Below are 21415 nucleotides of genomic sequence, written 5' to 3'. Positions count from 1 at the left end.
CTTCCTGTTTCCTAGTAACAATAGGAAGTGTCCGCAGAGCTGGGGGTAGACTCCTGGCTCATGCTAGCTGCGCCCTCTTTTCTCTACCTCCTTCCTTTCTCCCCTTCTCCTTTCCCTCTTTCCCTCTCCTCCCACCTCCCGGGCACCCTGGCTGAGTGTGCGTGTGTGGGAGCGCGAGAGCCCCCCGACAGCCACCCCTTGGGGCGCGCGGCTGCAGTTAGGGTAAGGGTCCCAGTGCGCAGGCGCGCTCCCGTTCGCGGTCCCCAACTGACGCGCCCGCGGCGGGAAGGAGAGGGGGCCGCCGGTGCGAGGTAGGCGTCCTGAAAGGAAATTGGCAGAGGAGATGACTGAGGTCAGAGGACTCATTGGTGGTTGACTAGGGGAGGGGATTTTTGATCAAAGGGGCTTTGTGAGGTGAGAATTCCGGGGGCAGGTTCAGTGAAGGCGTTTACGGTCGGAGACCGTTGTATTGGGGTCCCATGGGAAGAAGAGTTGGAGAAGGACGAGAGGATGTACGAGGCATGAGCGAGCAAGGGCTGTGGGATGAAGACCGCCTCAGTCAGTGGGTTTACTCTTACGTGAACTAGGATAACAGGCATTGCCGTGTGTTCTGAAGATTGAGTGACAAAATGAATATAGTTAGCACAGTGCCCGGCACATGGTAATATAATACTCTTCATGAATTGCTGTCATCATCAGTATTAAGAGAGGAGGCAGAAGAAAAAAATGAGAAGGGCTGGTGAGGGTAAGATCAGGAGGCATGGGAGAGAAAAGGTAGGTGATGAAGTGACATTACAACCTGATATTGATGTTATTCCCAAGATGGAAGATAGTTTGGGTTCAAGGGAAGTAGATAAAGGAAGTCGCTAAGAGAGTCTTGGGGTTTTGTTTGTTTTTGAGATGGAGTCTCGCTCTGTCACCCAGAGTGACAGAGTGCCGTGGTGGGATCTCAGCTCACTGCAACCTCCACCTCGCAGGTTCAAGCAGTTCTTCAGCTTCAACCTCCCAAGTAGCTAGAATTACAGGCACCTGCCACCACGCCCAGCTAATTTTTGTATTTTTAGTAGAGACAGGGTTTCACCATGTTGTCCAGGCTGGTCTTGAACTCCTGAACTCAGGTGATCTGCCAGCCTCACCCTCCCAAAGTGCTGGGATTACAGGCGTGAGCCACCACGCCTGGCCCAGTTAAGAGTCTTAACTCTCTTAATTCTTTTGTCACAAGAAAAAGAGACCTTGTGACACTGAAAGGACTCGGGAAAGCAGGGGAACAAGCCAGCCCTTTCCCTGAAGGAGGCCTCTCACCTGTCCTCCCAGGTCCTCAGCTATTAGCTGGAGGAAACAGCTGCTTTTTCAGTGCTTCTCAGCTACTCTATTTAGCTGAGAGATGAAGGAGGAAGGTTTGGACTTCTCTTATTGAAAGGCCTAGAAAAGGTTCTGGTGTCCTTTTAAGATGTCACAGAAAATTTTTGTTTCAGGATTGTAGGGAACAGAGTCCTACTGTCCTTAAAGGACAGTAATGCCTTTTGAGTCTGGTCTGAAGAACATGATAACAAGTCTGTGATCAGAAGTAGGTTGCATCTCTCTCGACTTTAATTTCCTTAGCTATACCTGTAGGGATGACTTAAGCCTAGGGGAGCTCCTATATTTGGGGAGCTTGTGCACAGGGAGGCCTTAAATGATGGTGCCTGCAGATTAGATCTAGTAGAAAGCAGGTCCCTGGGCACAGATGCTCGGGGAACTTCTCAGTGACCTCAGATGAACTTGTTACTCGTATAGCCAAGAGGCGAAGTTAATTCAGGCCTTCCTTTTGATCACTGCCCCCTCTTCCTAGGCCTCGGCCCCTCCACCAGAGGAAGGTACTGCCACATGTCTACTCCTTCTGAACCTCCAGGTTTCTGCTACGTTGCCCCATGGAGGACGCACCCCCCTCACTCAGCTGTTCTGACTGTCAGCGCCACTTTCCCAGCCTCCCAGAGCTGTCTCGGCACCGAGAACTGCTCCATCCATTTCCCAGCAAGGACAGTGAGGAGGCTGACAGCATCCCTCGGCCTTACCGTTGTCAGCAGTGTGGGCGGGGCTACCGTCACCCCGGGAGCCTGGTCAACCATCGTCGGACCCACGAGACTGGCCTTTTCCCCTGTACCACCTGTGGAAAGGACTTTTCCAATCCCATGGCTCTCAAGAGCCACATGAGGACTCATGCTCCTGAGGGCCGCCGCAGGCACAGGCCCCCACGCCCCAAGGAAGCCACTCCACGCCTCCAGAGTGAGACGGTGTCCACTGACTCCTGGGGCCAAAGGCTTAGCTCTGGTGAAGGCTGGGAAAACCAGACAAAACATACGGAAGAGACACCTGACTGTGAATCTGTACCGGACTCCAGGGCAGCTTCGGGTACGTGGGAAGATCTGCCCACCAGACAAAGAGAAGGTTTGGCAAGCCAGCCAGGTTCTGAGGATGGTGCAGACGGCTGGGGACCCTCCACCAACTCTGCCAGAGCCCCTCTCCCCACCCCAGCCAGCAGCCTCCTTAGCAACTTGGAACAGTATCTGGCTGAATCAGTAGTGAACTTCACAGCGGGCCAGGAGCCCACCCAGTCCTCTCCTGCCGAGGAGGAGCGGCGGTACAAATGTAGTCAGTGTGGCAAAACCTACAAGCACGCCGGGAGCCTCACTAACCACCGCCAGAGCCACACGCTGGGCATCTACCCCTGTGCCATCTGCTTCAAGGAGTTCTCTAACCTCATGGCTCTGAAGAACCACTCTCGATTGCATGCCCAGTATCGGCCTTACCACTGTCCCCACTGCCCCCGTGCCTTCCGGCTCCCCCGGGAGCTGCTGGAACACCAGCAGTCCCATGAGGGTGAAAGGCAGGAGCCACCCTGGGAGGAGAAAGGGATGCCCACCACCAATGGGCACACAGACGAGAGCAGCCGGGACCAGCTCCCCAGTGCACAGATGCTGAATGGCTCTGCAGAGCTTAGCACCTCTGGGGAGCTGGAGGACAGTGGCCTGGAGGAATACCGGCCTTTCCGCTGTGGGGACTGTGGCCGTACTTACCGCCATGCTGGGAGCCTCATCAACCATCGAAAGAGCCACCAGACAGGTGTCTACCCCTGCTCACTCTGTTCTAAGCAGCTGTTCAATGCGGCTGCTCTCAAAAACCATGTGCGGGCTCATCACAGGCCCAGGCAAGGAGTTGGGGAAAATGGGCAGCCATCAGTGCCACCAGCTCCCCTGCTGCTGACTGAGACCACCCACAAAGAGGAAGAGGACCCCACCACCCCCCTGGACCATCGGCCCTATAAGTGCAGTGAGTGTGGTCGTGCTTACCGCCACCGGGGGAGCCTGGTGAACCATCGCCACAGTCATCGGACTGGAGAGTACCAGTGCTCACTGTGTCCCCGCAAGTACCCCAATCTCATGGCCCTGCGCAACCACGTGCGGGTACATTGCAAGGCTGCTCGCCGAAGTGCAGACATCGGGGCCAAGGGTGCCCCCAGCCACCTCAAGGTAGAACTCCCGCCTGACCCAGTAGAGGCAGAGGCAGCCCCACACACAGATCAGGACCATGTGTGCAAACATGAAGAAGAGGCCACAGACATCACGCCAGCAGCAGACAGGTCAGCAGCCCATATCTGTAGCATCTGTGGGCTGCTCTTTGAAGACCCTGAGAGCCTTGAACGTCATGGCCTGACTCATGGGGCAGGGGAAAAGGAAAATAGCAGGACAGAGACCACAGTGTCACCTCCTCGGGCCTTCGCCTGCCGAGACTGTGGAAAGAGCTATCGTCACTCTGGCAGCCTTATCAACCACAGGCAGACCCACCAGACAGGAGACTTCAGTTGTGGGACCTGTGCCAAGCACTTCCACACCATGGCTGCCATGAAGAACCACTTGCGCCGGCATAGTCGGCGGCGGAGCAGGCGGCATCGGAAGCGGGCTGGTGGTGCCAGTGGTGGGGGAGAAGCCAAACTCCTGGCAGCGGGGAGCTGGACCCGGGAGCTAGAAGACAATGAAGGCCTGGACTCTCCCCAAGACACTTCAGGGGAAAGTCCTCATGGGGCAGAAGGCAACCTGGAAAGTGATGGGGGCTGTTTGCAGGCTGAATCTGAAGGGGACAAATGTGGGCTTGAGAGGGATAAGACCCATTTCCAGGGTGATAAAGAGAGTGGAGGCACTGGGGAAGGACTGGAAAGGAAGGATGCCAGTTTACTTGACAATTTGGACATCCCAGGAGGTGAGGAAGGTGGTGGGACTCACTTCTGCGATGGCCTCACTGGCATGGATGAAGACCAGAAGCTAGCCACTGGCCAACCCAACTCCTCTTCCCCCCCTGCCAACACTGTCACTGGCTGGCAGGCTGGGGCCGCTCACACATGCTCTGACTGTGGGCATTCTTTCCCCCATGCCACTGGCCTGCTGAGCCACAGGCCCTGCCACCCACCAGGCATCTATCAGTGCTCCCTCTGCCCAAAGGAGTTTGACTCTCTGCCTGCCCTCCGCAGCCACTTCCAGAACCATAGGCCCGGGGAGGCGACCTCAGCACAGCCTTTCCTCTGCTGCCTCTGCGGCATGATCTTCCCCGGGCGGGCTGGCTACAGGCTTCACCGGCGCCAGGCCCACAGCTCCCCTGGCATGACTGAGGGCTCAGAGGAGGAGGGGGAAGAGGAAGGAGCGGCAGAGGCAGCCCCTGCCCGCAGCCCGCCACTGCAGCTCTCGGAAGCAGAGCTGCTGAATCAGCTGCAGCGGGAGGTGGAAGCACTGGACAGTGCAGGGTATGGGCACATCTGTGGCTGCTGCGGGCAGACCTACGATGACCTGGGAAGCCTGGAGCGCCACCACCAAAGTCAAAGTTCTGGGACTGCTGCAGACAAGGCTCCCAGCCCCTTGGGAGTGGCAGGTGATGCCATGGAGATAGTCGTGGGCAGTGTCTTGGAGGACATAGTGACTTCTGTCTCTGGAGAGGGTGGAGATGCCAAATCTCAAGAGGGAGCAGGCACCCCCTTGGGAGACGCCCTCTGCATGCAGGGTGGGGAAAGTTTGCTGGAGGCTCAGCCCCGCCCCTTCCGCTGCAACCAGTGTGGCAAGACCTATCGCCATGGGGGCAGCCTGGTGAACCACCGCAAGATCCACCAGACTGGAGACTTTCTCTGCCCTGTCTGCTCCCGCTGCTACCCCAACCTGGCTGCCTACCGTAATCATCTGCGGAACCACCCTCGCTGCAAAGGCTCTGAGCCCCAGGTTGGGCCCGTCCCGGAGGCAGGAGGTAGCAGTGAGCTGCAGGTTGGGCCCACCCCAGAAGGAGGCAGCAGCAAGCCCCAGCACGTGGCAGAGGAGGGACTGGGGCAGGCAGAAGTCGAGAAGCTCCAGGAAAAACTTAAAGTGGAGCCCCTGGAGGAAGTGGCCAGGGTGAAAGAAGAGGTGTGGGAGGAGACCACTGTGAAAGGGGAGGAGACAGAGCCCAGGCTGGAGACTGCCGAGAAGGGCTGCCAGACTGAAGCCAGCTCTGAGCGGCCCTTCAGCTGTGAGGTGTGTGGCCGATCCTACAAGCATGCGGGCAGCCTCATCAACCACCGGCAGAGCCACCAGACCGGCCACTTCGGCTGTCAGGCCTGCTCCAAGGGCTTCTCAAACCTCATGTCCCTCAAGAACCACCGGCGCATCCATGCAGATCCCCGACGTTTCCGCTGCAGCGAGTGTGGGAAGGCCTTCCGCCTGCGGAAACAGCTGGCCAGCCACCAGCGGGTCCACATGGAGCGACGTGGGGGTGGGGGCACCCGAAAGCCGACTCGGGAAGATCGGCCCTTCCGCTGTGGGCAGTGTGGGCGGACCTATCGCCATGCTGGCAGCCTCCTGAACCACCGGCGCAGCCACGAGACGGGCCAGTACAGCTGCCCCACCTGCCCCAAGACCTACTCCAACCGCATGGCCCTGAAGGACCACCAGAGGCTGCACTCGGAGAATCGGCGGCGACGGGCTGGACGGTCCAGGCGCTCAGCTGTGCGTTGCGCCCTCTGTGGCCGCGGCTTCCCTGGCCGGGGATCTCTGGAACGGCACCTGCGGCAGCATGAGGAGGAGACAGAAAGGGAGCCAGCCAATGGCCAGGGAGGCCTGGATGGCACAGCAGCCTGTGAGGCGAACCTGGCTGGTAGCCAGGGACTAGAGGCCCAATTGGGTGGTGCTGAGCCAGTACCCCAGCTGGAGGATGGAACCCCGAGACCAGGGGAGCGCAGTCAGAGCCCCATCAGGGCAGCAAGCTCAGAAGCCCCAGAGCCACTGTCGTGGGATGCAGGGAAGGCAGGTGGGTGGCCAGTAGGTGGGGGACTGGGGAATCACAGTGGAGGCTGGGTTCCTCAGTTCCTGACCAGGTCAGAGGAGCCAGAGGACAGTGTCCACAGGAGTCCTTGCCACGCTGGTGACTGCCAGCTCAATGGACCTACTCTGAGTCACATGGATAGCTGGGACAACAGAGACAATAGCTCTCAGCTGCAGCCAGGGAGCCACTCCTTCTCTTGCAGCCAGTGCGGCAAGACTTACTGCCAATCTGGCAGCCTCTTGAACCACAAGACCCACAAGACAGACCGACACTATTGCCTGCTCTGCTCCAAGGAGTTCTTGAATCCTGTGGCCACAAAGAGCCACAGCCACAACCACATAGATGCCCAGACCTTTGCCTGTCCTGACTGTGGCAAGGCCTTTGAGTCCCACCAGGAACTGGCCAGCCACCTGCAGGCTCATGCCCTGGGCCACAGCCAGGTGCCAGCCCAGATGGAGGAGGCCAGAGATCCCAAAGCTGGAACTGGGGAGGATGAGGTGGTTCTCCCTGGTGAAGGGAAAGCCCGGGAGGCCCCATCAGAAACCCCCGGAAGCCCAGGAGAGAGTGTGGAGAGAGCCAGGGAAGGACAAGTGGTGACGTCCATGGCAGCTGAGGACAAGGAGCGGCCCTTCCGCTGCGCCCAGTGCGGGCGCTCCTACCGCCACGCCGGCAGCCTGCTGAACCACCAGAAGGCCCACACCACAGGGTTGTACCCCTGCTCCCTCTGTCCCAAACTTCTCCCTAACCTGCTGTCTCTTAAGAACCACAGCAGGATCCACACGGACCCCAAGCGTCACTGCTGCAGCATCTGTGGCAAGGCCTTCCGGACAGCTGCCCGGCTGGAGGGTCACGGGCGGGTCCACGCACCCCGGGAGGGGCCTTTCACCTGCCCCCATTGTCCCCGGCACTTCCGCCGTCGAATCAGCTTTGTGCAGCACCAGCAGCAGCACCAGGAGGAGTGGACAGTGGCCGGCTCTGGTACGGGGGCATGAAGGGTCCCAGGAGGAGGTGGGCACACGGTGGAGGGTGAAGCCCGGCCCCAATTGGGTGGGGGAGCAAGGAGTGAGAGGAGAGAGTCCCGGGGATTCTAAGAGGTGGGTGGGGGCTTGGCTATGGGGTAAGAGAACTAGTTTGAGGATGTGCTGAGCTGAGCACCCCCAGGTCAGGTATAACAAATAGCAGGGTGGGTTGGGCAGCATGTGGGGGCGTGGTCAAGGTGGGGGCATGGTCAGGCTGAGGCTGCTGCCTGGGCTCCTCCATTACACTAGCCAGGGTGGAATGGTCTTTCTGTTCGGGGGAAGGTCACTGGATACCCCCTGGCTGCTGTGTCTGGAAACCCTCCTGAGTCAGCCAGTAATGTAATGACTTCCAGAGGAATAGAGGAAGCCATTGGTTTGGTCTAGGTTCCATTCTTCCCTAGAGCAGGCTGGGTGTCAGGGAACAAGGGATGGGGCATGGGCTCCACAGCTCCCCTGCTGACTTGGCCATGGAAACCGGGTTACTGGTTGGCACTCTACTCCCTGTCCCTCTTTCCCTGCACGTTGTCTCTGCTGCCCCTCTCCTTGTGAACTAGACCTCTGGTCCTTCCCTGTCAGTGTTGCTCCCAACTCTTCTCTAAACTTAATTCAGCCCCTTCTCCCTCTGCTGCCAACGGCCTTTTTAGGATCCAGCCAAACCACCCTTTCCACCTGCACACCCCGTCACCCTCTGCACACCTTTAACTGGAGGACTGAGTCACAGATAATTGTTTCCTTGAAGTCCAGGCCCAGTTGCAGCAACAACAGTCATTAGCCCGTGTCACATCCCTGATCAGAGGGCATCTCTGTGGGCAGTCGCCTCCACCCAGCACTGCTGGAGGCCGTGGCTGCCGGGGAGTGGGGCGGCCAGTTCCCTCACCAGGACCTGGGCTGGCCTCTCTTCCTCCTTTAGTAGAGGTGGGTCCATTCCATCTAGTGGCCCCCGAGGGTGGGTGGCCCTGAGATGGTGGGCCCTTGACAGGTCTTGTCAAAGCAAAGGGCGGGTGGGAGTCACCTGAGAGCTGACGGAATGGCTTAAGGATAGAAGATTTCTCATGACCTCAAGGGATATGATCGAGGAGCCAGTTTGCAAGGGCTGGGAAAATAATTAGGAGGCCTAGAATTCCTGTTCTCATCTGGGCTTCCAGGGCCAGGGGTGGGGGAATGGCCTGCAGGGCTGGGGCGGGTACACGCTGTGCGGGGTCTGCCCCTCAGTTGGTGACCTCCTCTCTCTCTCCCCAGGAGCCCCAGTGGCACCAGCGACGGGCAGAGGGGACTTGTCATTGCCCCCTCCACCCACCCCCACGACCCCACTCCTGGATCCTTCACCCCAGTGGCCTGCAGACCTCAGCTTCTCCCTCTGAACTTCAAGTCTCCAAAGATCAGAATCTGGGGGAGGGAGCGCGTACAGGGAGGGGCTTGATCTCCACATTTTCTCAGGAGTAGTTCAGGCATCCCCATATCTTCTCCTCTCCCCTTGTGAAGAGGACCCAGATCTGGCTTCTTTCCCAAGGATGGGGTGGGGTGTTCCTCGTGTCCCTGTCCTTGAAGGACCTCCTTCCACCAGCCTCGTCACCGTGCTCTTCCCAGTGCCAGCCTCTGCCGAGATGCCGTGCCACCCTCAGCAGCCAGATTGTAACACCAGAGAGAGTTGGATGCAGAGCCCCACAGGTGGGAAACTTGCCTGTGGAAGGGAGCCTTTTGCTACAATTTGTAACTTATTTTCTAAAGTCTATTTTGTAACAATTTATTTAAGTTTAAAAAAAGGAAAACTGCTGCCCCCCAAAAAAAGAAATTTTCAAAACACGTGGCTGGCGTGATTGTATCTGAAAGGGTAAAGCAGGAGGAAAGCTGGGACGCCTGTGTGGGAGCAGAGCTGGGTGTGGCAGTGTCCACAGACACCGCTGTCCTGCAGGGTGGGGAGTGGGCACCTGTGGCCCCAGGCAGGTTCCTTCCCACAGCTGCTGGGCTTCTGGGCCTGCCCTGGTGCCTGGAATCACACATGGCAAGGTGGGGAGGGCAGGGGCAGTAATGCTGTTTGCCCGTCTGCATTCTCTTGTCCTGAGAATGGCCAGGTCCCTGTCAGCAGCTGGCTGGTTGGCCTGTGAGGAAGGAAGGAGTGTGGAGTTGTCCTCACCCTCATGGCTTTGGTCCCTCCCTCCCTCTCTCCCATTCCTCAAAGGAACAGGGTCTGTCTTGGCTGCCATGACAGATTAGAATACTGAGGCTCAAAAGCGATTGAGTGGCCTGCTCCAAGTCACACGGTAACAAAAAACCAGAATCTGAATCAAATGGGTCTGCCTATTGCTCCACACTACCCAGGGCAGCTGGAGTGGGTTAGAACGACGCACCCCCTCACTGGAGAGAGAAGGGTCCTGGAGAGGCAGGGTTTGGCAGGAGGTCCCAGGGCCACATACTCATGTTGGCCAGGCAGCTTCCAGGCTCGGCCTCGGGCTCTGGCTCCTCGGCGAAGTAGACTTGCCAGTCCAAACTGCTGACCCAGTCCTCGTAGGCAGGGAGCGCGGTGAAGACTGCCGGCCTGGCGGGGCCTTGGCAAGCATCTCCAAAGCTGTGCAGCCCGGCCAGGAACCATGTGCCCCTCACCTCATGCACCAGTGGTGCCCCAGACAGGCCCTGTCAGGGGTCAAGTGACACTGGGTGACTTTACAGGCAGCTGTGCAGAATGGCAGAGTGGGCTAGGGAGGCTCTGGCTGTTTGGGAGCTAACTGGCAAAAAGGCCTAGTTTCAGGTGGGAGGTGGGTCCAGAGGCCAAGCCTGGAAGGTTCGTTCTTGAGCTATTGGGTGAGGGGATGCCAGGGGCCTATTAGGTAAGGCGTGGGGGCCTTTGGCTCACCTCACAGCTGGGCAGCTCACCCACAGCACTGGTACACACCATCCCCGGCAGAATAGTGCTGCCATCACCCCCAGGAGCTGTATGCAGCCGGCTGCAGGCCCTAGGCCCCAGGAGGGTCACAGGCACTGTCTGGGGGGAGCTGATGCCTGTGGAGCAAGGGAAGCTGGTTGCTCCGGCCTGCAGGCTGGATGGACAGTGGCCCTGGCCCCGTGCCCACCTACCTGCTCCTGGGCGGGCCCGTCCCAGGACCCAGCCGCGCTCCCCGTCAGGCAGGTGGTGGTCAGCATAGGGCAGGCAGAGGGGCCGCAGGCTGGCACCCAGTGTCACAGGCTGGGCCAGCAGCAGGAGGGCCACGTCGTAGCCCCCCTCGGGGTGGGTGTAGGCCCCATGCAGGATGAGCTGCTTCAGGCCCCACTCCTCCGGTCTGGTCCCCAGCCCTACACCCCATTCCTCTGGGGCCTGGCGCCTATGCAGAGGCAGTGTGCACGGCACCAGGTGACAGGGCTGCCGGCAGGGGCAGGGGGCACAGCGGAGAGGGATCCAAGACTCACCCGATGAAGCAGTGGGCAGCAGTCAGCACCACCTCCTCTGACACCAGGGCTCCGCCACAGGCCAGCTGCCCCTGGTGCATCAGTCTGGCATCCCAGGGCCATGGGGAGGGTGCTCCTGCCTGGGGACCTGCTGTCCTCAAGGATCCACAGGCTGAAACAGATGAGTGCCTCATCTGACTTCTTGCTAAGTGTTTCCCACTTCCCGTCAAATTCTCATAATCTTTTGAAATTGAATTTTGTTCCCCTCATTACTGAAGGTAACCAAAGTTCCAGAGAGGTTAAATGACTTCCTCGCTCTGTACTACAGGCAAGTGGCAGACTTGGGATTCACAAGCCAGGGCCTGAGCTTTTAGCCCTGTTGGTCTGATGGGACCTCGGTCCCAGCCTCGTGGGAATGCCCCTACTCGTCACTCCCCCGCCCCACCCATCTGTACCCTCCAGGCTGGGCCTGCCTCCCATATTCCTGGCTCATTAGTGCATCTCTTACCATCAAGACATAATATCCGTCCCAGGAATTATTTTGCATTCAATTTGCATGCCAGTCACTTAATGCCGGAATTCTGACTGGGAGCCCTACCCTGTGCAGGCTCGCTGGGTCCCTGCTGGAAGCTTGCCACTTCCCCAGAAACCCAATTCAGGTCTCAGAGATTCCTCTTCTCACCTAAACTCCAAACCTGTAGAGTTCCAAAGTGCCTGCGCCTGTCAGCCCTAATGGGGCTGTTACCATCCCAGGGGGTGAAAGAGGCCCCTAATTAGGCTCGGCGGTGTGGATGCCTGTGCCAGTTCTCTAGTCCTAACTGAGGTTTGCTTCACAGTGGCTTCTACCCACTGCCAGCATGCCCCGCTCATACCTACACAGCTGTCCTCGTCACTCATCTCTGGGGTCTCTGGGCTCTGGGCCAGGAAAGCTGCCCCCTGAACTTGAGCCTGCAACCAGGAACTGTGAGCAGCTGTGTTGGTCAGCAGCACAGGAGCGTCCTCCCGGGCACAGCTTGATGCAAAGCTGATGATGCCAGCCTGAACCCAGTGTCCATCGGGCTCGAGGCAGAGCACAGGGCCCCCAGAATCTCCCTGGAGCCAGGCAACAATGCCAAGGACAGATGCCTGAGCCTAGCTATGGCAGATACCCTCTGATTGCAGCCCTTTCCCCCGGTCCTGTGAGTCCAACCCCCAGCCCAGGGCTAGGACCCTCCCCTTCTGCTCCTTCTCTCCTCCCCATCAGACCTGACAGGGCCCCTGCACCCCAGGCTGGGGGCCCCCACATAGCATCCCAGGCCGGGCCGGGTTGGATAGGTGTCGCTGGTGCAGCTGGTTATAGATGCAGTTACATGTGGGGCGACTGATGAGATGCAGGCGCAGATTCCGTAGGGTCCCAGGAGCTAGTGAAAGAGACGGGGCTCGGGCTGGAGTCTGGGATCTGAGAAGCAAGGGAGACTGGAAGCCAGGACAGATGGGAGCTGAGACAGTGACCTTGGGCAAGCAGAGTGCCTCTCCGAGCTTCAGTCTGGGCCAGCACTTACCATCACTGGTGTCCTGATCCCAGCCAGTGGCCCAGCAGGAGGCTCCAAAGGGGAAGCGATGAGCAGGCTGGGGTAGGCAGAGGGGTGTGTGGGTCATGGGGTGGGTGAGCCGCAGCAGGGCCAGGTCTGAGCCCTGGCTATAGTGGTTATAGGCCCTGGGCAACTGCAGGGCAGCCACCCCCACCTCTTCGGCCCCAGGGCTGAGTCCCTCACGCTGCAGAGAACCCAGGACCACTGACCAGGAGTTCAGTTCTATCGCTGCTGCCCTGGAAGGGGAAGGACAAGGTCCAGGCTGCTGAGTACAAGGGGAGACAGTGACACCATGGGAGATCCCACAGGTAAGTGGAAGATAGCAGAGAGCACTCCACAGCTTTTTCTTTTTGAGGTAGGGTCTCGTGCTGTTGCCCAGGCTGCAGTGCAGTGGCATCACCACGACTCACTGCAAGCCTTGACCTCCCAGGCTCAAGCGATCCTCCCACCTCAGCCTCGTGAGTAGCTGGGACTACAGATGTGCACCACCATGCCTGGCTACTTTTATATATTTTGTAGAGACATGGTCTTGCTATGTTGCCCAGGCTAGTCTTGAACTCTTGGGCTCAAGCGATCCTCCCTCCTTGGCCTCCCAAAGTGCTGGGATTATAGGCGTGAGCTACTGTGCCTGGCCTCCGTCTGTGACTTTAAGCAAGGTCATTCCCTTGCAACCTGTTTTCTCATTTGTAAATCTTCTACCTAAACTCCAAACCTGTAGAGTTCCAATGTGCCTGCGCCTCTCAGCCCTAATGGGGCTGTTCCCATCCCAGGGGGTGAAAGAGCCCCCTAATTAGGCTCAGCAGTGTGGATGCCCGTGCCAGTTCTCTAGTCCTAAGGTTGAAAGGTGGTTGTTGCAATTAACTTGACAATATGTACCCGGTACATGGCAGATTCTCAGTAAGTGGTACTTTATTATTACTCTAGAGGTAGGGACTAGCCTTGTGGGGCTTGAGACAAATCATCCACCCTCCAGAGCCAGAGACCCTGCCTGACCCCAGCCATGACTTACTTTTCAAAGCAGTGGGCAGCAGTGAGGACCCAGGTGTCCGCCACCAGGGAGCCGCTGCAGATGTGGGCTCCCTGCCTCCTCACACTGGCCTGCCAGGGCCACTCGCCGGGGACTGTGTTGCCCTCCTGAGGCTTGGGGGGACCGGGGCCACGCTGTCCACAGGCTGTGGAGAGGGTTGGGTCACAATGACAGCAGATCCCTGTCCTAACCTCACCCCAGTCCCGACCCAGACCCAAGTAAAGGCCCAGACCCCACATCCCCAGACCTTACCACGCTGAGCGGCTTGAAGACCTGGGAAGAGAGAGACACAGGTGAGACTCCAGGCCTGCCTAGCTTTGGGGAGGAGAGGGAATGGGCTGGGGGGCGGGCCCAGGGTCCTTGCTTGTGACTCTGATTACCTCACCAGCCCCTCCCAGAATGAAAATATTTATATGAGGTCGAGACAGCTTTTATTGGAACCTATTCAGCATTCACACTCAGTAATTAATTCTCCTTCAGCTGTGCTCAGCACTCCGGGGCTTGAGGTTCAGCTTGGGAGTAGGCCAACCCTCCTCCAGGCTTCAGAACCCCCAACTCCTGCCCCCGCCACTGAGTCAGGGAGGCGGCCTCTGTGTGTGGAGAGCATTAGCTTAATTGTCCTCTCAGCAGCAGAGGCCTAAAAGGATTAGAGGCCTGCGTCATTTCCAAGTGGGGAGGGCCCCAAGAAATGGAGACTTACCTCACCCTGGTCTAGAGACTCAGTCTTCCCCACCTTCCCAGAAACTGCCTGAGAGCTCTCCAGAGAGAGGGCCCCTGCCCGCCACCCCTCACAGGCACACAGGCACCCCCATGAGACAGCTGAGCCAGGCTGCCCAGAGGATGGATGAAAAGAAAGGGAAACTGAGGCCAGAGGAGCCCCGAGTTTGCCTGAGGTTATTGTGGAAGTCGAGGGGGAGGCGGGTATAGGACACACACAGGCAGCACCACACACACAAAGACCACAGGCCCTGCCAACGCAAAATGCAGCTGGCCCGAGAAAATCTCATCCATGTTGACGCAGGTGGCCACATTTACCGCCCCACAGAGTCCCACGGAGTTACATCCCAACTGGTGGACTGTTGCCCACAGGCAATCCCCCCACCAAGGAGCAGGGACTGCTGGGGCAGAGATGGCCCCTGAGCCCCCACCAGGCCACCCCCATACCCCCATGCACAGCGGCTTACCCTCCATGAGGACCGTGGCACCCGCAAAGAGCAGCACTGGGCCCCAGCTCCACTTCATGCTGCCCCGGGCCACTCTGCCGCCTGTGCTCCGCTCTTAAGAGAGGCCACCTGGGTCTCCCTGGCTCCACCTCTGCTCCACACCCAGTTGGCTAGGAGTCAGCTCTCTGCTTGCCCTAGCCAGCAGTTCCTAGTTCTGGGACTGTGGCTGTGTGACCCTGGGCTTGTCACCACCCCTCTTTGGGCCTCAGCTGCGGAGCCAAACTGTCAGGGTTTAAATCTATTTCCTTACTACTTGAGTGGCCTGGGAGAGCTAACCTGCCTGCACCCACCTTGTCTGAGAAATAGTTGTTGAATGGAAAATGCCTCGATGACAGCCTGGCACAGGGCAAGCTCACTCCCAGCATGAAAGCGCCATCCTGGAACTGTGGAGGGGCACGTGAGCAGCTCCTCCCGGTCCCTACTTTTCATTTCCACTCCCCCACTTCTCTTCCAGCCATGGCCAGGTAGGTTTCACATGCCCTCTCCCAGGTCTGCTCAGAGACAGTGTGTGCCAGGCTGGGTGTCGAGGGGCCAGCACCCACTGCTGCTTGCTCACTGTGAGCCTTTGGCAAATCTCAGTATCTCCCTGGGCCTGCTGGCTTCCCGGGAAACAGGGTGACAGCAGTGCCTACCTTCCTCACAGGCACTGGGGGACTCGGTCAGGCAGGAAGAACACTTGGGCGCATGCCTCCTCTTCCTCTTCCCACTCCTAACTCAGGCTGGCCCAGACTGTTCAAGAACCCTGACCCCAAGACATAGGCAGTTGCGGGTAGGGTTTAGCATATAGATGCTGGCCAGGCACGGTGGCTCACGCCTGTAATCCCAGCACTTTGGGAGGCCAAGGCAGGCGGATCACCTGAGGTGGGGAGTTCGAGACCAGCCTGACCAACATGGAGAAACCCTGTCTCTACCGAAAATACAAAATTAGCCTGGTGTGGTGGTGGGTGCCTGTAATCCCAGCTACTCAGGAGGCTGAGGCAGGAGAATCGCTTGAACCCGGGAGGAGGAGGTTGTGGTGAGCCGAAATTGTGCCACTGCACTCCAGCCTGGGCAATAAGAGCAAAACTCCGTCTCAGAAACAAACCAACAAAAAAAAGCATATAGATGCTGGAGCCAGAGGGACCAGGTGGATTCAAATCCTGAGAGCCTCCTGTAGTAGCTGTGTGATCTCAGGCATACTACTTAGCCTCTCTGTCCCTATCATCAAGATAAGGGTAATAACAGTATGCACCTCATACATCACTGTAAAGATTAAATGAGTTTAACATGTTAACACAAGTTGCTGGGTTTTTTTTTTTTGAGACGGTCTTGCTCTGTTGCTCAGGTTGGAGTGCAGTGATCATGGCTCACTGCAGCCGCAACCTTCTGGGCTCAAACGATCTTCCTACCAGCTTCCCGATTAGTTGGGACTACAGGTGCATACCACCATGCCTGGCTAATTTTTTTTTTTTTTTTTTGTAGAGGCAGGGTTCTCACTATTTTGCTCAGGCTGGTATGGAACTCACGACCTCAAGTGATCCTCCTGCCTTGGCCTCCCAAAGTGCAGGGATTACAGGTGTGAGCCACTGCACCCAGCCAACACAAGTTCTTAAACAGTGCTTGGCATGTAGGTAAGTGGTCAGGGCATAATAGGCAAAATAAAAACCTTCACAACCTGGCCCTGGCCCTCCTGGGCTACCAATACTGGCTTGGGATGGTCAATAAGGCAATTGGAGGGGTTAAAGTCAAACTCAAGGAAAAACTTCCCAGCAAGCATTTACAGAACCAGAAGGGCAGCCTGCCCTTGCAGATGTGTGCTCAGCCTTCCCAGGAGAGGAGGCCTGGCTCCTGTGGGCAGCAGGAGCGAGCTGCCAGCCTGTTTCCTGGGGGTGGGGGCCGATGGCGCGCCAGGCCTTGCTGACTCCACATGCTGGAGATGAGACTACACATAATCACCCTTCCCAGCAGGCCCTCCACTCTCCCTCTGACTCACCCTTCCCAGCTCCAGAGAAGGCAACACTGAGGGAGGCCCAGCACCACAGTCCGTGGCAGACACATGGTTCAGACTTGGCTGATTGATCTAAGAAACTTTATTGCTCAGAACCTTCCCTCCCTGGGCAATGGCAAGAGCTTTGGAGACCAGCCCTTGGGGACAGAGTCAGAGGCACTGGGTGGAAAAAAGAGCAAGTGTGTGGCACATTTGGTCCATTGTCGTGTGCAGGTATGGCAGGAGGAGGGGGGACTCTAGAAGGCCCCGCATCTAGGGCCTTCTAGGGACCCAGATATGCCCGCTTGGGCAAGGCTCACATGCCAAAGCAAAGCAGACGACGCCAGCCTGGCTTGGGGTGAGGGCTCAGTGCCTCTTAGCCTTGCCCTGGGGTTCTTGGACCTTCTGGAAACTGAGCCACATCAGGCCCACATTGATGGCATAGGTGGTGATGCAAACGATGCAGAAATCATAGAGCACGAAGAACAGGATCCAGGCCAGGTAGACAGAACCAGCGAGAGACACCAGGGAGCTCAGCAGCAGCAGGACAGAGGCCCAGCGCGTCCGCAGGCAACCTGCAAGGCAGAAGAGGGTCCAGTGTGGGCTTCAGGGACTGGCCACCTCCTGAACACTCCATGATGTCACCACACCACCTAGATGCCAGTTGCTGCTGGGAAGTGTCTCTAAAACAAGAGGCTCCAGGGCAGGTGTGATGGCTTACACCTGTAATCCCAACACTCTGAGAGGCCGAGGTGGGAAGACTGCTTTAGGCTAGGAGTTCAAAACCAGCTTGGGCAACATAGAAAGACCCAATCTGTATCAAAAATGTAGAAATTCAGCTGGGCGCAGTGGCTCATGCCTGTAATCCCAGCACTTTGGGAGGCCGAGGGTGGTGGATCACTTGAGGTCAGGAGTTCGAGAGCAGCCTGGCCAACATGGCAAAACCCCATCTCTACTAAAAATACAAAAATTAGCCAGGCGTGGTGATGGGCACCTGTAATCCCAACTGCTGGGGAGGCTAAGGCAGGAGAATAGCTTGAACCTAGGAGGCAGAGGTTGCAGTGAGCCGAGATCACACCACTGCACTCCAGCTTGGGCAACAAGAGCGAGACTTCGTTTCAAAAAAAAAAAAAGGCCCGGTGAGGTTGGCTCATGCCTGTAATCCTAGCACTTTGGGAGGCCGAGGCGGACGGATCACCAGGTCAAGAGATTGAGACAATCCTGGCCAACAGGGTGAAACCCTCTCTACTAAAAATACAAAAATTAGCGGGGCGTGGTGGCACGTGCCTGTAGTCCCAGCTACTCGAGAGGCTGAGGCAGAATTGTTTGAACCGGGGAGACAGAGGTTACAGTGAGCCAAGATCACGCGACTGCACTCCAGCCTGGCGACAGAGCAAGATTATGTCTCAAAAGATAAAAAATAAAATAAAAATTAGCTGGGTGCAGTGGCATGTGCCTCTAGTCCCAGCTATTCAGGAGGATCACTTGAGCCAGGAGTTCCAGATTACAGTGAGCTATGATTGTGCCACTGCACTTCAGCCTGGCAACAGAGCAAGATGATTTCTTAAAAAAAAAAAAAAAAAAAAAGGCTTTGACAGGTTCCCTCCAAGGAACTTGCCATTGCCCAGGGAGGGAAAGTTCTGAGCAATAAAATTTCCTAAATAAATTGGCCAAGTCTGAACCATGTGTCAGCCAAGGGCCGTGGTGCTGGGCCTCCCTCGGTGATGCCTTCTCTGGAGCTGGGAAGGGTGACTCAAAGGGAGTGTGGGGACCTGTTGGGAAGGGTGGTAATGGGTAGTCTCATCTCCAGGGTATGGTATCAGCAAGGCCTGGGGTGCCATCGTCTCCCACTCTCTTGGTTCCCCCATCTGTTCAATAATTCCTGGGACCAGATACAAATTTTCCTGCAGAGCACTAAATGAGATAAAAGATAGCTCATGTTCAGCTTCTCCTTAAAAAGGAATTTCGGCATCTTTTCCACAAAACTGGGGTGCTGGTGGGGCATGGAAGCTCATGCCTGTAATCCCCCTAGCACCTTGGGAGGCTGAGGCAGACAGATTGCTTAATATCAGCCTGGGCAACATGGCGAGACACTGTCTCTACCAAAAAAAATACAAAAATTAGCTGGGTATAGTGGTGCACGCCTGTGATTCCAGCTACTTGGGAGGCTAAGGTGGGAGGATCACTTGGGCAGGGAGGCAGAGGTTGCCATGAGCTGAGATCGCGCCAGTGCACGCTAAGGGCATCCTAGACCTCAGTTTGGGCAACAGAGCCAGACCCTGTCTCAAAACAACAACAAACAAAAAACCTGGGGACCTAGGATGTCTTTAACGGCCCTTTAGCCTCTAACAGTACTTAAACCAATTAAAAGACTCCTGTTAGTTACCTCCCCACCTCTCCACCCGCAGGATGCTCCGTGACGAGCAGCTAGCTGGCTATCAGCTGTGGATCACCAAGATTGCATGGAGTGGGGCTGAGCTGACCAAGGAGGATGAGGGCGGGGCCCTGCAGGGAGGGGGCAGAGCCACTCACCTAACAATAGCTGTAGTGTGTAGAAGATGCAACCGAATATGCTGTTGGATTGATTGAGGATGCTGTCCGGTCCCAGCACATGCTCCACCAGCCCGAAGCCCTTGCCCCACCTGGCAGAGGGGTGGTGTGGGGGGGTGGAACCAGATTAGGAATGTCAACCTAGTGCCTTGGACCCTACCCCGGAAAGGTGATTTCCAAGAAGCCACCTGGGTTATCCTGTGTTCCCCACCTCCTATCCTAGTCCAAGGGTCGATGACCTCCAGTCAGCGGACACCTTTGGCCACGTCAGGATTCCATGTCACTGACCCTATCCTCCCCTCTCCCCACACCAGGCCCGGACGTGGCTACTCCATAGGCCCTGCTTTTCATCTAGACCTTAAGTAATTCTTTTTTTTTTTTTTTTTTTTTTTTTGAGACAGAGTCTCGCTCTGTGGCCCATGCTGGAGTGCAGTGGCGCGATCTCGGCTCACTGAAACCTCTGCCTCTCGGGTTCAAGCGATTCTCCTGCCTTAGACCCCCAAGTAGCTGGGATTACAGGAGCCTGCCATAGTGCAGGGCTAATTTTTCTATTTTTGGTAGAGACAGGCTTTCACCATGTTGGCCAGGCTGGTAAACTGACTTCAAGTGATCCAGCCGCCTCGGCCTCCCAAAGTGCTGGGATTACAGGAGTGAGCCACCGCGCCCGGCCCTTAAGTAATTCTTAAAATGGCAAGGCTGTTATAACGGTTCACTCGGTTTTGCATCAGAGACTGGGAGTCGGCGGCAGATTATCTTTGCCCTGGACCCCAGAATCTCCAGCTCCCTGGCCACTCACTCGCCTCCTCGGTATTCCGTCATTATGCTAACGCCTGGCCATCACGCACAGCTAGACCAGGCCACCTTGTTCCCGGGCGCAGCCATCGCCAACCCCCCTTCACCTGCGCGCCGTCCTTGAGACCATCGTCAATCTCTGCCGCCATCCTGCCTCCCCGCCTTTCCCGGTCACCGTTATTCCTTGGCATCCAACTCACGTGCGAGTACCCAGAATAATCCCAGTCCCCAGCACTGTCTGGTCCCTTGCCTCGCACTCTTATTTCGAACACCAGTATCTCTGGGTAGCTCAGCCCCCGTGCAACGACCCCGCGAGCAGTCCACCTCCTTGTCCGTTCCCTGGGCACACTGATCCCAGACTCCAGAATAATCATCTGGCAATCTGGCCGCCCTGCTCCGAGGCCCCATGTCTCCCACTCCCGTGCACACCTGGAGGAGAAGACGCGGGAACAGCTGATGGCGGTGCCCACGTCGCAGAGCGCGCGGTAATCCCTGTCCCGGGCGCGCGCCGCCTTCACGTGCAGCGCGTAGAGCGAAAGCACTAGGCCCGCCAAGCAAAGAGCGAGCCGCACCCAGCCAGGGCTCCCCCAGGTGCTGCTGCCCATTATCTCCAGGTCCCGCCGGAGGCGCCAGCAGAGAAAACCAGCCACGGAGCAGGGGCGGGGCGGGGAATGGCCACGCCCCTCCTGCCCCTCTGACTTGGCGATTGGCCGGCCGGGTTCGCACTCCGCGACCCAAAAGCCTGTTCCCGGGATCTAGTCAGGCGAGAGAGTTAGGAAAACAGCTAAGACTGCCCCGACCGGTGAGGCGGGTAAGAGACGTGCGGAATCGCGGCCCCAGCGGCTGCCAGGCATGATGGGAGTTGTAGTCGGGGCGGCTGCAAGGCGTCAAGGGAAATGACGTCTCCAGAGATTTAAAAACTGTTTTGGGGCCGGGCGCGGTGGCTCAAGCCTGTGAATCCAGCACTTGGGAGGCCGAGACGGCGGACTCACGAGGCAGGAGATCGAGACCATCCTGGCTAACATGGTGAAACCCGTCTCTAAAAAATAAACAAAAAACAGCCGTGCCGACCTGTCGGCGCCCTCGTAGTCCCAGCTACTCGGAGAGCTGAGCAGAGAATGCGTCTGACCCGATGCCGGAGCTTGCAGTGAGCTGAGATCTCCCACTGCACTCCACCTAGGGCGACAGAGCTAGACTCCGTCTCAAAAAAAAAAAAAAAAAACAAAAAAAAAAACAAAAATAGCCGGCATGGTGGGCACATGCCTGTAATCCCAGCTACTCCGGAGGCTGAGGCAGGAGAATTGCTTGAGCCGGGGAGACGGAAGTTGCAGTGAGCTGAGATCGTGCCACTGCACTCCAGTCTGGCCGACAGAGTGAGACTCTGTCTCAAAAAAAAAAAAAAAAAAAAAAAATTGTGTTAATGTGGCTAACAGCATTTGCGCCTACCCTATGCCAAGTCCTGTTGTAAGAACTAGAGCATCCAGGACCTAGAGACCAGCGGATCAGGGGATCCAGCGAATACGGCGATCCGATTCGGGAACCAAGCATTTCCCCTGAAACTATTTCAGGCA

At 57.3% G+C, this 21415-nt stretch overlaps 3 protein-coding genes across 9 annotated transcripts; 1 reads left to right on the top strand and 2 right to left on the bottom strand.

The window, feature by feature from the left end:
• The first annotated feature begins 13 nt into the window (after positions 1-13).
• On the top strand, positions 14-9137 carry ZNF646 (zinc finger protein 646). 5 transcript variants are annotated; one of them, XR_001885451.1, is made up of 4 exons: positions 17-222; positions 1832-7293; positions 7979-8249; positions 8574-8663. XR_001885451.1 is itself a non-coding variant. In XM_017871540.1 (3 exons), the coding sequence occupies exons 2-3, from the start codon at positions 1911-1913 to the stop codon at positions 8693-8695; spliced, it is 5505 nt and encodes a 1834-aa protein (XP_017727029.1). In that variant the 5' UTR covers positions 14-222; positions 1832-1910; the 3' UTR covers positions 8696-9137. The 5 variants fall into 5 exon arrangements, 2 of the variants coding, with proteins under 2 accessions (XP_017727029.1, XP_017726954.1); XR_001885436.1 differs by having other exon boundaries at positions 221-311; XR_001885443.1 differs by lacking the exon at positions 17-222 and adding an exon at positions 268-352.
• PRSS53 (serine protease 53) lies at positions 9058-14818 on the bottom strand. Of its 2 annotated transcripts, none has more exons than XM_017872122.1 (11): positions 14498-14818; positions 13566-13586; positions 13296-13458; positions 12257-12522; positions 11961-12115; positions 11588-11807; positions 10737-10887; positions 10407-10651; positions 10186-10331; positions 9749-9965; positions 9058-9433 (listed from the first exon to the last, which is right to left on the bottom strand). In XM_017872122.1, exons 1-11 carry the CDS (start codon positions 14553-14555, stop codon positions 9414-9416), a joined length of 1662 nt encoding a protein of 553 aa, XP_017727611.1. In that variant the 5' UTR covers positions 14556-14818; the 3' UTR covers positions 9058-9413. The 2 variants fall into 2 exon arrangements, with proteins under 2 accessions (XP_017727611.1, XP_017727541.1); XM_017872052.1 differs by having other exon boundaries at positions 9059-9433; positions 9683-9965.
• A 1768-nt stretch (positions 14819-16586) lies between these two features.
• On the bottom strand, positions 16587-20714 carry VKORC1 (vitamin K epoxide reductase complex subunit 1). 2 transcript variants are annotated; one of them, XM_017872211.1, is made up of 3 exons: positions 20274-20714; positions 19035-19144; positions 16588-17077 (listed from the first exon to the last, which is right to left on the bottom strand). In XM_017872211.1, the coding sequence occupies exons 1-3, from the start codon at positions 20447-20449 to the stop codon at positions 16869-16871; spliced, it is 495 nt and encodes a 164-aa protein (XP_017727700.1). In that variant the 5' UTR covers positions 20450-20714; the 3' UTR covers positions 16588-16868. The 2 variants fall into 2 exon arrangements, with proteins under 2 accessions (XP_017727770.1, XP_017727700.1); XM_017872281.1 differs by lacking the exon at positions 19035-19144 and having other exon boundaries at positions 16587-17077.
• Between the last annotated feature and the right edge of the window lie 701 nt (positions 20715-21415).

The sequence above is a fragment of the Rhinopithecus bieti genome, unplaced genomic scaffold (genome assembly GCF_001698545.2).
Source record: "Rhinopithecus bieti isolate Rb0 unplaced genomic scaffold, ASM169854v2 scaffold_63, whole genome shotgun sequence".
Lineage (NCBI taxonomy): Eukaryota > Metazoa > Chordata > Mammalia > Primates > Cercopithecidae > Rhinopithecus > Rhinopithecus bieti.
The sequence above is the reverse complement of the archived record's forward strand: the minus strand, read 5'-3'. Positions and strand labels throughout refer to the sequence as shown.

Excerpts from the sequence above, each read along its gene's own strand:
- VKORC1 (XM_017872211.1), bottom strand. The coding sequence starts at position 20,449 with ATGGGCAGCAGCACCTGGGGGAGCCCTGGCTGGGTGCGGCTCGCTCTT. Across the intron at positions 19,145-20,273 it reads TCCCGCGTCTTCTCCTCCAG|GTGGGGCAAGGGCTTCGGGC; the intron begins GTGTGCACGGGA and ends CCCCTCTGCCAG. Across the intron at positions 17,078-19,034 it reads CACACTACAGCTATTGTTAG|GTTGCCTGCGGACGCGCTGG; the intron begins GTGAGTGGCTCT and ends TCTGCCTTGCAG.
- ZNF646 (XM_017871540.1), top strand. The coding sequence starts at position 1,911 with ATGGAGGACGCACCCCCCTCACTCAGCTGTTCTGACTGTCAGCGCCAC. Across the intron at positions 7,294-8,573 it reads GTGGACAGTGGCCGGCTCTG|GAGCCCCAGTGGCACCAGCG; the intron begins GTACGGGGGCAT and ends CTCTCTCCCCAG.
- PRSS53 (XM_017872052.1), bottom strand. The coding sequence starts at position 14,555 with ATGAAGTGGAGCTGGGGCCCAGTGCTGCTCTTTGCGGGTGCCACGGTC. Across the intron at positions 13,587-14,497 it reads TGCCACGGTCCTCATGGAGG|GTCTTCAAGCCGCTCAGCGT; the intron begins GTAAGCCGCTGT and ends CTCTCTTCCCAG. Across the intron at positions 12,116-12,256 it reads GGATCAGGACACCAGTGATG|CTCCTGGGACCCTACGGAAT; the intron begins GTAAGTGCTGGC and ends CTCTTTCACTAG.